The 13,743-nt window shown below is 50.6% G+C and overlaps 1 protein-coding gene across 1 annotated transcript in view; it reads left to right on the top strand.

Moving 5' to 3' along the window:
- LOC107106710 (dual oxidase 2-like) overlaps positions 1-13,743 on the top strand; it is a 90,177-nt gene that overhangs the window by 25,367 nt on the left and 51,067 nt on the right. Inside the window, exons 2-5 of the mRNA XM_015406891.1 lie at positions 2,150-2,400; positions 3,844-4,045; positions 10,508-10,674; positions 11,983-12,043. Coding sequence (XP_015262377.1) covers positions 2,150-2,400; positions 3,844-4,045; positions 10,508-10,674; positions 11,983-12,043 — 681 coding nt within the window. The remainder of the gene's footprint in view (positions 1-2,149; positions 2,401-3,843; positions 4,046-10,507; positions 10,675-11,982; positions 12,044-13,743) is intronic.

Here is a 13,743-nt window from a genome sequence, read left to right on the forward strand (position 1 = left end):
TCTTCTTCTTCTCTTCTTCTCTTCTTCTTCTTCTTCTTCTTCTTCTTCTTCTTCTTCTTCTTCTTATTCTTCTTCGCAACAAAGAAAGGTAGGCAAGAGGCTAAAAGATCTTGGGTCACAGGAGCTGGAAAAGCCCAATCTCTGCCTGAGATACTGGAAAATCATTGCCAGTCATAAGAAGAGAAGAAGAAGAGATTGGGTTTATACCCCGCCCTTCACTACCCGAAGGAGTCTCAGAGTGGCTTACAATCCCTTTCCTTTCCCCTCCCCACAACAGACACCCTGTGAGGTAGGTGGGGCTGAGAGAGCTCTTTCGAGAACTGCTCCTGAGAGAACAGCTCTGAAATAACTTGTGACTGATCCAAGGTCACACCAGCAGCTGCATGTGGAGGAGTGGGGAATCAAACCCGGTTCTACCAGATTAGAGTCCACGCCCTTAACCACTACACCCTGAAACTAGCCGGCCCCATGCTCTGATTTGGTATAAAACAGTGTCTTATGGGAAGGGGCATGTAGGAAGGATCTCAGCTGTGGTTTTTGCAGGCATGTCAACAGCACATGTCTCTTCCTGAAGCCTATTGCCTGCCTCCTGTCTAATTGGGCCCTAAGTCCACTTCTCCATGAGTTTGATTGCATTTGCAGGCATGACTTGGGCACCTCTTGCCAGTCTGAGCTTTACCACCTATTGAGTTCTTCTTCCGTCTGAGTCACCCTCGGGAGTCTAATCCTCCAAAGTAGGTTCAAACAGGCTGTGGCTTTTCTCCAAGGACATAAGCCCGGTGAATCAGAGGGAACAGGGTTAGGTAATTGTTTCCTTCCTCCGTCCTGCTAAGTCAAAACCTGTCCACCTGCACCAATTTGGTGGAAATCCTCAGGTCTTAAAAGACAGACGCACAAAAGGTTATGCACAGTTCATGCAACACAACTGTAAGGTGTACGTCAAATATTTTATCCCTTCTTACAACATTTCTTCCCCCTCGTGGTGGCCACAAGGGATGAGTGGCCATGGGTGCTTTGGGGGTGGGGGGAGTGATAGGTCAAACATGGCTTCTGTCCTAGGAGGAGAGGAATTTGTGGGTGCAATGCTCCCTCTAAGCTGTGGGGTCTTGTGAGCAAAAATTCTACTTTGTGAGCTATTGGCATCAAAGTTGTGAGCGAGCGATTTGGCTGCTGCATAAATTAGTTTGCTCTGGAGCCAGCCTTCCTGAACAAAGACAAAAATGTGTGAGCCGGAGGCTAAAAAACTGTGAGCTAGCTCACACTAACTCAGCTTAGAGGGAACTCTGGTGAAGTCAGACATAATGTTCAGAATGATATCTGAAGAGGCATGGTTTCTGGTGCAGGGGTCCAGTCTTTTTGAGCTTGTGGGCACCTTTGTAATTCTGACACAGCATGGTGGGCACAGCCACAAAACGGCTGCTGTGGGAGGCAGAGCCAGTCACAAAACGGCTTACTTTCAGTCACAGAGTGAAGATCCTTGTGCTGTGGTAGCCGCTGCTGCCAGCGCAACGTTTTTAAAAATCCACACAGCCAATCAAATCTCCAATGGCCAATCAGAGCCCTGTCCACTTTCTAAAAACATTTGGTGGGCATCAGGAAAGGTGACAGCAGGCACCATGGCACCCGGGCACCGTGTTGGGGATTCCCATTCTAATTAGATTCGGTTCAACAGATTCGTTAGGGCTGAGACATATTTAACGATAAATGACAAATCACGTGACAAGTTTTCCAGCAGCAACCTTTAAATTCTTCCATGTTTTCCTGCGGAACGAGGTTTATTGCGGGATGAGGGCTTGCTGTTGCAAAAAACAGTGAAGACAATAATAATAAATGACTGATTTGCTGGGACTGCTGTAAATAACGTTAAGTCTGCCTTCATCCCCGTGGGTGTAGCTGTTAAGAATGTTGTATCTGTCTTCATCCATCTGAGTGAAGACAGACATAACGTTCTTTGCAGCAGTTCCAACAGATTAGTCACTTAACGTTGAAACGTGTCTCAGGCCCGGTGAGCTCACCAAGCTGAGCTTTGTTCGCTGTTGTGGCTCATCGGACGCCATTCTCGATCCACCCTGGATCAGCCACCTTGAGTTAGTCATTCGGTGTTTGTTTCTTTTTCGACCCTGAGCGTTCGCCGCGTTGGATTTCGCAGACATCGTCAAATACCCGCAGGAATCCATTCCCAACCAGAGCTTTCCCTTTGGCTATCTCACAGGTTTCCACGTGCTCTCTGAGGTCTTCGAAGCCGACAAGCCAGGTTGCCCTGCCGAGTTCTTGAACATGCGTATCCCTAAAGGAGATCGGGTGTTTGACCCTTCAAAGTCCGGGGGTGTCGTTTTGCCCTTCCAGCGCATGCAGTGGCTGGAGGGAACCGGACAAAGCCCTAACAGTCCCCGGGATCAGGTAAAGTGCCCTGGCTCCTTCTACTGTCTATATTTAACTTTTTACTTATTTATACAGATTAGTTCTCAGGGGAGATGGCCGTGGAGGCGGGCCAGTTCTAGAACGAGAGGATGTAGACCCTTGACCTACCCTGAAACGTTACCATGTTCAGAAACTTCAGCAACAGGAGCACCCAAACAAAGTCTAGCGGCCCCTTAAGGGACAGTGGAGTTGTGAATGAAGCACCCTCATTCTCAGATGCGTGAAGTGTTATTCCCAGTTGGCAGATACATATATAGACCTGAATATAGAGAAAAAGCTGGTAAGCAGAGGGGCTAACCCTACAGCTGATGACATTGTACAAAGCTCAGAGGTATTCAAGGTAGCCACCATGGACATTCACAACGTACTTCTTGAATTTCACAGCTTTTGTTTGCTTATTTCATTTATACCCCACCTCTCTCCCCCAATGGAGACCCAAAGCAGCTTAATATCATTCTCCTCTCCTCTATTTTATCCTCGCAAGGTGAGGTAGGTTAGGCAGAGAATGTGTGACTGGTCCAAGGTCACCCAGTGAGCTTCCATGGCAGAGTGGGGATTCGAACCCAGTCCTTAGTCTGACACTCTAACCACTAGACCACACTGTGTCCTTCTAGGTGACGCAGCGCACTTAGTTCTCCCCTCCTGCAATTTACTGTTTGTTGTCTTTGAGACATAGGTTTAGGGAAAGCGATTGGCTCGTGTCAGCTTCCTGTCTGAGGAAGGATTTGAACCAAGGTCTCACTCATCCTAATCTTTACTACTTATTATATGCATATCTGTCTATATGTAATATATCTGTTCAGAGCAGAGCCAGTTTGGTGTAGCGGTTAAGAGCGGGGGACTCTAATCTGGAGAATCGGGTTCGATTCCCCGCTCCTCCACATGCAGCCAGCTGGGTGACCTTGGGCCAGTCGCAGTTCTTTGAGAGTGCTCCCTCAGTCCCTAAAAACAAGACGCTGAACTGCAGGCTGCGGAAGGTCGGTAGTTCAGCAGTTCGAGACCCGGGTTGCCGCATGATGGAGTGAGCTCCCGTCTCTAGTTCCAGCTCCTGCCAACCTAGCAGTTTGAAATTGCAAGTAGATAAATAGGTACCACTTCGAGTGGGAAGGTAACAGTGTTCCGTGCGCCTTGGTGTTTAGTCATGCCAGCCACATGACCACGGAAACGTCTTCAGACAGCGCTGGCTCTTCGGCTTTGAAACGGAGATGAGCACCGCAACCCTAGAGTCGGATTCGACTGGCTTTCGAGCAAGGGAACCTTTACCTTTAAGAGCTAGAACTTGTGGCTGCCAGACAATCTTCAGATCTCCTGGCTATTCTACACACAATGCCATACGGTAATCATAAATTATTATATCTGTCCAGAGATTTGGAGTAGTATCAACCCATGCACCCTCTTTATCTGCTCGTTCTCTCTCCTCAGGTAAATGCTGTTACGGGATGGCTGGACGGCAGCGCAATCTACGGCCCGTCGCATTCCTGGAGTGATTCTCTGAGGACTTTTTCTGGAGGGATGTTGGCTTCTGAAACTGACCCGGGACTTCCAAGGCAGTCACAGGCATCCAGCTTAATGTGGAAGGCTTTGGATCCAGCCACCGGACAGGGTGGGCCAAAAGGGATCTACGGTAAGGAAGTTTCAGATCCCGCTCTGGTACAGTGGAAAGGCAGGGTAGCTGGCCGGCAGGGAGGAATTACCCCCCCTCCCACACACACACACACACAGAGGCAAAAAGTCAGAAATAAACGTGACATGCCTATGTCACCCGGAAGTGACATAAGCGCATCATTAATGCTTGCTTTTGGGCAGAACTCTATGGTAGAAGCTAATTCTACCATAGAGGTTTTGCCCACAAACCAGAGCATTGTCCCCAGCATGCCTATGTCAGTATGGGTGATGTAGGCATGTTGCATTTATTTCTGGCTTCTTCCCTTCCCGCTCCCAGTAAGTTCACCCCCATCCCTTGCTGGCTGGTACGTAAGAACATAAGAGAAGCCAATGTTGGATCAGGCTAGTAGCCCATCTAGTCCAACACTCTGTCACACAGTGGCCAAAAATACCAGGTGCCGTCAGGAGGTCCAGCAGGGGGCCAGGACACTAGATGCCCTCCCACTGTTGCCCCCCCCCCCAAGCACCAAGAATACACAGCATCACTTGCCCCAGCCTGAGAGTTCCTAGATGAACGTCTGGTAACCCTAGCCCCACCTGGAGGCTGGCAACCCTACAACTGAGTGTACCTCCTGTTCCCAGAACGCTGGATGTCTTTTCAGTAACAGCCAGGTTCAAGGTGCTAGCAAGCACGTGGTACAGTCTTCACAGTCAGGTTCTGCTGCAAGAATGCATTGGCTGTCAATTGTTGGAAACAGGGTCGCCAGCTCTAGGTGTGGAAATACCTGGAGATTCGGGGGGGTGGAGCCTGGGGAGGGCGGGGTTTGGGGAGGGGAGGGGCCTCAGCAGGGTACAAGGCCCTAGAGCCCACCCTCCAAAGCAGCCATTTTCTCCAGGAGAATTGATCTCTGTTGTCTGGATATCCATTGTAACAGCAGGAGATCTCTGTGCATGGCAAAAATGGCCAGACCAAACTACAAATTATAGGCAGATCTATGGAAATATAAGCTGACATCCCCCCAACCCCTTTAAATTCCACTTTGGGAAGGGCAGTTGAGAGCCGTAGAGTGTGCTTAACCCTTTCCTTGCTCCCTCTTTCCCCATTTCCCGTTGCCCCTGAAGACACTCTGCTCCCCAGCTTCAGAACCGAGTTCATGAGAAGGTTTATCTCAACATTGTCCATAAGCTTGGCAGCTCCAAGTTGGGGAGTTCCTGGGGATTTGGGGGTGGAGTAGGGATGCCAGCCTCCAGGTGGGACCTGGGGACCCCCCCAGAATTCCAGCTCATCTCCAGACTACAGAGATCAATTCTCCCTGGAGAAAATGGATGCTTTGGAGGGTGGGCTGTACAGGATTGTACCCCACTGAAGTCCCTGTCATCCCCAGGCTGCACCCTCAAATCTCCAGGAGTTTCCAAACCTGGATCTGACAACACCGCCACATACCCCACTGATGGCCAGGGGGGCCTGGCAAAGAGCCTGGGAAGGCCGGGATTTGGGGAGGGGAGGGGCCTCAGCAGCTCTATGGTGTAACACCATAGAGTCCACCCTCCAAAAGCAGCAATCTCCTCCAGCTGATCTCTGTTGTCTGACCAGCTGTAATCAAGCAAGCCTAATTTCCCATAAGGGACTTTTAAAATGATAATTCTGCCAATACATTCTGGCAGAGGTCATTTCGGGGGGGGATCGCAGTTCCCCTGGGTGAGGTACGGGGGGCGGGGCACATGACGAAGCCCCGCCCCCTGCTTTTGGCCGCCCCGCTTCCGGCCCTCATTCAGCCAGGAGGAGGCAGGAGAAGAGGGAGGGTAAGTTGCTTCCTCCCTGCCTCTCCCCACCCCTGCCTGCCTGGGGCCAGGGAGGGCCTTCGCGGGGCTTCCTTGCACTCCCGCTGGCCTTGCAGGTCCACCGCCGGGCCCCTCATGGGGCTCGGCAGTGGAGCTGCAAGGCCGGCGGCAGTGGCCGGGACCGTTGGGGGCGGGGTGTGTGGCCTTATGACACACTTCCGGTGATGTCAGGGGGTGTGGCATATGCTAATGAGTTATGCTAATGAGTCCCCTAGCTCTTTTTCTACGAAACGACCCCTGCATTCTGGGATGATGCGATCCTGTGAGAGGATCGTTTCCGAGTATTTTAGAGAAGGTTTAGGACTTGCGTCCCGTGGATTGGCAGTGGAGGCCATTTTCTGTCACAATTTCTTGGCCGAACCCTTACGAGGGCCTGAGAGGGAGGGATCCCATTGCCCGAGCTGAGAAACCGAGTGGCTGGGTAGCGACTCAGACCCATCCAAACGAATCCTGAAGGCTGACTTTGCCAGGCCAAAATGGCAAAGCAAAACACGTTAAATTGTGTTTTTGTCTGCCTTGACTGTTTTTTTTAGTGAGAGTCAGTTTGGTGTAGTGGTTAAGTGCGCAGGCTCTAATCTGGGAGAAACGGGTTTGATTCCCCACGCTTCCACATGCAGCTGCTGGTGTGACCTTGGGTCAGTCACGAGTTCTCTTGGAACTGTTCTCTCAAGAGCAGTCCTCGAGAGAACAGTCCTTCTTTAGGCAGTACAGGATGTTCCTACATTGTTTCCTGTCCCCTGGATCTGGTGGGCACTATGTCTGTTCCTGGTCTTTGTTTGGGATGTACACTGATTGGATTAATGGACCTACAGAATGGGGGTGGAGGAGGGGGGGGTCTGATGTGGTTTGATACACAGACAAAACTGTCTTAGGGCAGTATTAGGGTTGCCAACCTCCAGGGGGTGGCTGGAGATCTCCTGCTATTACAACTGATCTCCAGGCAACAGAGATCAGCACACCTGGAGAAAGTGGCTGCTCTGGAAGGTGGGCTCTCTGGCATTGTACCCTGCTGAAGTCCTTCCCTTCCCCAAACCCCGCCCTCCTCAGGCGCCATTCCCAAAATCCCTAGGCATTTCCCAACCCGGAGTTGGTAACCCTAGGAAGTATGTGGTATTCCATCAATGGAACAGATCAGCCAGTTTGGTGTAGTGGTTAAGCAAGCGGACTCTAATCTGGGAGAGCCGGGTTTGATTCCCCACTCCTCCACTTGCATCTGCTGGATGACCTTGGGCAAGCCATAGTTCTTTCAGAGCTGTCCTTGAAAAAGCAGTCCTCGAAAGAGCTCTCTCAGCCCCACCTACCTCACAGAGTGTCTGTTGTGGAGAGGGGAAGGGGAAGGAGACGGTAAGCCGCTCTGAGACTCTTTCGGGTACTGAAGGGCGGGGTAGAAATCCAATCTCCTCTTCTTCTTCTTCTTTTACCTCACAGAGTGTCTGTTGTGGGGAGGGGAAGGGAAAGGAGATTGTAAGCCGCTCTGAGACTCCAAGCGAAGGGCGAGGTATAAATCCAAGCTCCTCCTCCACCACCACCAGCACCTCCTCCTCCTCCTCCTCCTCTTCTTCTCCTCTCCGTTAACCTATCTAGACAGCATCACCACAGGAGCCCACAGTTACCGGTTCAGATAGTTTTGGCAAGGGGGCTCAGATTGAGTTCAGAGGTGTGTCAAAGAAAGATTATTTGTGTTTTTGACATAAATCAGGAGCAGAGCAGGGGGTCCAACCTTTGGCACATTGCACATTTCTTGGACTGACGGGAATTATAAAGTTTAATGCTCCATATTTGCATGTGGACGTGACGGGGTGTCATCTCGTCTGTCATTACGCATCTTTTATTGTGTTATACACAGTTTATGATGCCTTATCTGTTTGACTGGTGTGTCGTCCCGGGACTGATAAACTCTGGGGCGTGATGTTTAAAAATCAACAAACGATTTGCTTCCGTTTGTTCATTTCTTAAGAGCACAGGTGGAGAAATGAAATCGTGCCAGCAGCCTTCGGGAGGATGGCCGTTTCACTTCCTGGTGTATAGACCCTATAGGGTTGCCATGCCAGTCCCCCCCCCAGGTCCCAGTGGGGGTGGCCCCTGCTTTTCGGGCCTTCTGCTTAATGGCGATCCAACGGATAGCCAATGTCTCCTTCCGTTTCAACTTCTCCTTTCTCAAGAATTGCTTGCATAGATATCCATCAGTTCATAAAGAACTTCACTAAAACTATTCAGGAGCTGACTTCTGCGTCTGAATGGAACACGCCCTCTTGAAGATGAGATCCTTTAACTGGGGTTTAGTGTTTTCGACCAGTCCAGCATCAGACCAGATTAGACCAGTCCAGCATCAGGCCAGATCAGATCAAATCAGACCAGTCCAGCATCCTGTCTCACACAGTGGCCAACTGGTTACTATGGAGGGTCAACAACAGGGCAGAGAAACCGAGGCCTTCCCCTGATGTTGCCTCCTGGCTCTGGGATTCAGAGGTTGCCTGCCTTTGAACATGGAGGTTCCCTTTAGTCACCGTGGCTAGTAGCCACTGGTAGACCTCTCCTCCATGAATCTGTCTAATCTCCTTTTAATAAGATGCTACGCCTGGCTGTTCTCTATAGGAAATTCAGTGAGAGCTCATTCAAACATGGAAAAAACCATAATGTGGCATGACCACCCTGTTTTTGTTCAGTCGCACAGTCGAGTCCGACTCTTCGCGACCCCATGGACCAGATCACGCCAGGCCTTCGTGTCTTCCGCCGTCCTCTGAAGTTGGTTCAATTTCATGTTCGTTGCATCTATGACACTGTCTCACCATCTCATCCTTTGCCGTCCCCGTCTTCTTTGACCTTCAATCTTTCCCAGCATCAGGGTCTGCTCCAGTGAGTGCTCCCTTCCCATTGGGTGGCCAAAGTATTTGAGCTTCAGTTTCATTATCTGGCCTTCCAAGGAACAGTCAGGGTTGATTTCTTTTAGGATTGACTGATTTGTTCTTCTTGCAGTCCAAGGGACTCTCAAGAGTCTTCTCCAGCACCATAGTTCAAAAGAATCTATTCTTCGGCGCTCGGCCTTCCTTATGGTCCAACTCTCGCAGCCATACATGACTACTGGACCACCCTAGGAGAGTGCTACTTCTATCTGAAGATGAAGGAGCGTACCTTTGAATCCACCCCCAGAGACGAAACAAAATTTCCCTGACTGTAGAAAATTAGCCCATCTATCAGATGTCTAGAGCAGGGATCCCCGGCCTTCTTGAGCCTGGGGGCACCTTCGGAATGCTCACACAGCATGGTGGGTGCAGCCACAGACGGGTTGCCATAAAGCAGAGGGCAGAGCCAGCCGTAAAATGGCCGCCTCAGCTTCTTTTCAGTCACGCAGTGAAGATCCTCAGGCTGTGGTGGCAGCTGCAGCCAAAGTGACATTTTAAAAAATGCACACAGCCAATCAGAAGCCTCGTGGGGCAAAACACTTCACAGGCAACAGGAAAGGTGCTGGCAGACACCACAGTTCCCATGGGCACCACGTTGGGAACCGCTGTTCTTGGGCGTGCCAGCCCCCAGGTGGGGTGAGGGATCCCACGCTTTTGTGTGCTCGGGCCTACCACCGGCCAGCTGGCCATCAGGTGAACCCCCCACACCCCCAAATCCCCCTGGCGACATTGTAAATGTGATGATATCATTTCTGGAACTGGCGTCATCGCGTCGGCAACATCGGGGCGACACTCTAATTTTGGGGCAAAACTCTATGGTTTGTAGCCATTTTTGTCAGAGTTTTGCCCAAAAGGTAGAGGGTTGCCCCAACGTTGCTGACGCGATGACGTCCGTTCCAGAAGTAACATCACCACGTTGACAACGTCCCCACCAGTGTTCCCTCTAAGCTGAGTTAGTGTGAGCTAACTCACGGTTTTTTAGCCTCCGGCTCACACATTTTTATCTCAGCTCAGGAAGGAATGGCTCCAGAACACACTAATTTATGCAGTAGCCAAATCACCTGCTCACAACTTTAATGCCGGTAGCTCACAAAGTAGAATTTTTGCTCACAGGACTCTACAGCTTAGAGGGAACACTCCCTCTAAGCTGTGGAGTCTTGTGAGCAAAAATTCTACCTTGTGAACTACTGGCATTAAAGCTGTGAGGGAGCCATTTGGCTGCTGCATAAATTAGTTCGCTCTGGAGCCATTCCTTCCTGAGCAAATCAAAAATGCGTGAGCCAGAGACTAAAAAACTGTGAGCTAGCTCACACAAACTCAGCTTAGAGGGAACAGTGCTGCTCACCCCCAGAATGCCTCCCAAATCCCTCCACCGGACGCAGGTAAGGACCTGGCAACCCGTCCTGGTCTAGAACTCTTTTGCTTGATTCGCTGGCTTTTTGACATGAAGGAGCATTTAATTCTAAGAGTTGTCAACATGCGTTGCTGAAGGATTTCCAAATGCGCTCTTTGTACAAGACAGTTTTGTCTGTGTATCAAACCACCCTTGTGGGGAGGGCGGGATATAAATTTAATAATAAATAAATAAATAAATAAATAAAATAAAAGATCGCTCCAGCGCTGGGTTCTGACTCGACAATGCTGACCTCTCGCCGAGTCCCGAAAGACATCAGTTCCTCCCAGATATATTCTCAGAGAGATGCCTAATCCCCCCTCTCTTGGGTTCCTTTTCCTAGACTTTGGAAGTGCCAGAGGAAACGAAAACCCCTTCCTGCAAGCCATGAGCATCGTCTGGTTCCGCTACCACAACTACTGGGCACAGAAGCTTGCCAGGGAGAATCCCAGCTGGTTAGACGAAGATCTGTTCCAACACGCACGAAAAAGGGTCGTGGCCACTTACCAGGTGAGGCACAGAAAGGAAAGAGAATCCTCTTCATTGACACCGGCAATACCCGTCCATTTGTATGACCCGCTCGTGGGTTCCGAGAGCGAATGGCTGTTTTTGCAGTCCCACAACAACCCTGCAAGGTAGGCAAGAGTCACTGCCAGTACGGGAGGGTGAAGCAGAGAGAGGGTTCTTGTTGAAAGCCACCTACTGAGTTCTGGGCTGAGACTTGAACCGGTGACCTCCCCGTTCCATACTTCTCTGAGCTGCTATACAACACGGGCTCTGGTAAATAAGCGAATATTATTATCCCTAAATTGATGAGGAGAGAAGGAAGGAGGCATGATATAGCCCCATCCCGTCAGGTCTTGGAAGCTAAGCTGGGTCGGTACTTGCATGGGAGACTACCAAGGAAGGCTCTGCAGAGGAAGGCAATGGCCAAACACATCTGCTTCTCACTTGCCTTGGAAGTCAGGCGGTGAGATTGCCATAAATCAGTTGCCACTACATAGTAAATTGGCGAGGGGGCTCAACAAGAGACAGGTTTGCTTCTACGGATGCCTGTCCGTAGAGCTGGGGATTTCCTGGAATCACAGCTTATCTATCCAGATAGATTCTGGTGGGTAGCTGTGTTGGTCTCAAATTCTATTTCGTTGTATCTGAGGAAGTGTGCGTGCGCACGTGAGCTCATACTTCGAATCAAACTTTGTTGGTCTTAAAGGTACCACTGGATTCAAAGTTTATCAGTTGCCCTGGAGAAAAGGGATGCTTGGGGGGGGGGGACTCTCTGGCATTGTACCCCACTGAGGTCCCCGTCCTCCCCGGGCTCCACCCTCAAGTCTCCAGGATTTCCCAACCTGGAGCTGGCAACCCTACCAATGCTCCCTCTCAGCTGTGGAATCTTGTGAGCAAAAGTTCTACTTTGTGAGCTGCTGGCATTAAAGGTGTGAGCGAGCGGTTTGGCTGCTGCGTAAATTAGTTTGCTCTGGAGCCCTCCTTCCTGAGCTAGGACAAAAAAATGTGTGAGCTGGAGGCTAAAAAACTGTGAGCTAGCTCACACTAACTCATCTTAGAGGGAACACTGAACCCTGCTCCCCGGTTCATGTCTGAGGTGAGATTCATTCCGCTGCAAAGCTTACTGGGTGGCTTTGAGCCAGTCACTCGCTCTGTCAGCCTCCCTCTCAGGGTTGTTTTGAGAAAAAAACGGGGGAACCGTGGACACTTCCCTGTTTCTTGGAAGAAGGGTGGGATAGGAATACATATGTAGAATTGGTTCCTCTGGGCTCTGTTCATGCCCTTCTCAAAACTTGCTTCTTGCCTTTCTAGAAAATTGTGCTGTACGAATGGCTCCCGACCTTTCTGAGAAGCAACATCGCGGAATATGAAGGTGAGGAGGGGATCGGGGCCGTAGTGTCGAGTGCCACAATTTGACACTTGGAAGCCTCTGCTGTTTTGATTGCCGATTGGGTGATTCCCTTACGTTTATGGTCCTCATTCCTATCCTCCCCAAAAACCCTGGAAGATCGGAGGAACAGTATTGAAGAAGAAGAAGAGGAGGAGGAGGAGGTTGGATTTATACCCCGCCCTTCACTTGGCGTCTCAGAGCGGCTTACAAACTCCTTTTCCCTTCCCCTCCCCACAACAGACACCCTGTGAGGTGGGTGGGGCTGAGAGAACTCTGACACAAACTGCTCTTTTTCAAGGACAGCTGTGCCAGAGCTTGTGACTGACCTAAGGTCACACCAGCAGGTGCAAGTGGAGGAGTGGGGAATCAAACCCAGTTCTCCCAAATTAGAGTCCGTGCACGTCACCACTACACTACTATAGGGGAAGGGCTGTGGCTCAGTGGAAGAGCCTTTGCTTGGCGGGCAGAAGGTCCCAGGTTCAATCCCCGGCATCTCTGGTAAGAAGGACCAGGTCAGAGATGATTTGAAAGAACTCTGCCTGAGACCCTGGCGAGCTCCTGGGTAGACAACACTGCACCAAGGGTCTGATTCAGTATAAGGCAGCTTCTTGGGTGTTCCTAGGGATGCTAGCCTGCATGTGGGAGCTGGCGACCCCCCAGAATCACAGCTCATCTCCAGGCTTCAGGGACCAGTTCCCCTGTAGAATTTGGCTGCTTTGGGGGGTGGACTCTATGGCAATGTACCCTGCTGAGGTCCCGCCCCTCCCCAAACTCCGCCCTCCCCAGGCTCCACCCCCCAAATCTCCAGGTATTTCCCAACCCAGTGCTGGCAACTCTACCCTGGAACCACGGACAGTTTGGTGCAGTGGTTAAGAGTGTAGACTCTAATCTGGGAGAACCGGGTTTGATTCCCCGCTCCTTCACAGGAAGCCAGCTGGGCGACCTTGCATAAGTCCCAAGCTCTCTCGTAGCTGTTCTCTCAGGAGCAGTCCTCGAAAGAGCTCTCTCAGCCCCACCTACCTCACAGGCAAGGCTCCCTCTAAGCGGCGGAGTCTTGTGAACAAAAATTCTACTTTGTGAGCTTCTGGCATTAAAGTTGCGAGCGAGCAATTTGGCTGCTGCCTAGATTAGTTTGCTCTGGAGCCCTCCTTCCTGAGGCAAAAATGTGTGAGCCAGAGGCTAAAAAACTGTGAGCTAGCTCATCTTAACTCAGCTTAGAGGGAACACTGCTCACGGGGTGTCTGTTGTGGGGAGGGGAAGGGAAAGGAGATGGTAAGCCACTCTGAGACTCCTTTGGGTAGTGAAGGGCGGGGTATAAAACCAATCTTCTCTTCCCTTCCACTAGATTCTGTGTAGCCATCAGAGTCTACCATGGTTCCAGGCTGAATCAGTGAAATATATATGTTGTTTTTATATTCTTTTACATGAAGGTTTTGTGTTTCTATTTTTGCTACCATATGTTTTCTGCTATTGGCATATGACCATAAGAAACAGCTATTACTAGTTAAGTAGAGAAACAAACTGTTTAAGAACAGAAACCAAAGGCTGAACAGATGTTAGAGCTGATGATGAGTTGGGGGGGATACCAAAAGAAAGCAAACCGCCCCCTTGGAAGTAGGGGAGGCGATACGGGAGTCATTTGAGGAACGGGGGGGGGGGGGGGCAAGCGCAAACCAACCCGC

This window comes from Gekko japonicus, unplaced genomic scaffold (assembly GCF_001447785.1).
Source record: "Gekko japonicus isolate JY-2015 unplaced genomic scaffold, Gekko_japonicus_V1.1 scaffold1207, whole genome shotgun sequence".
Taxonomy (NCBI): domain Eukaryota; kingdom Metazoa; phylum Chordata; class Lepidosauria; order Squamata; family Gekkonidae; genus Gekko; species Gekko japonicus.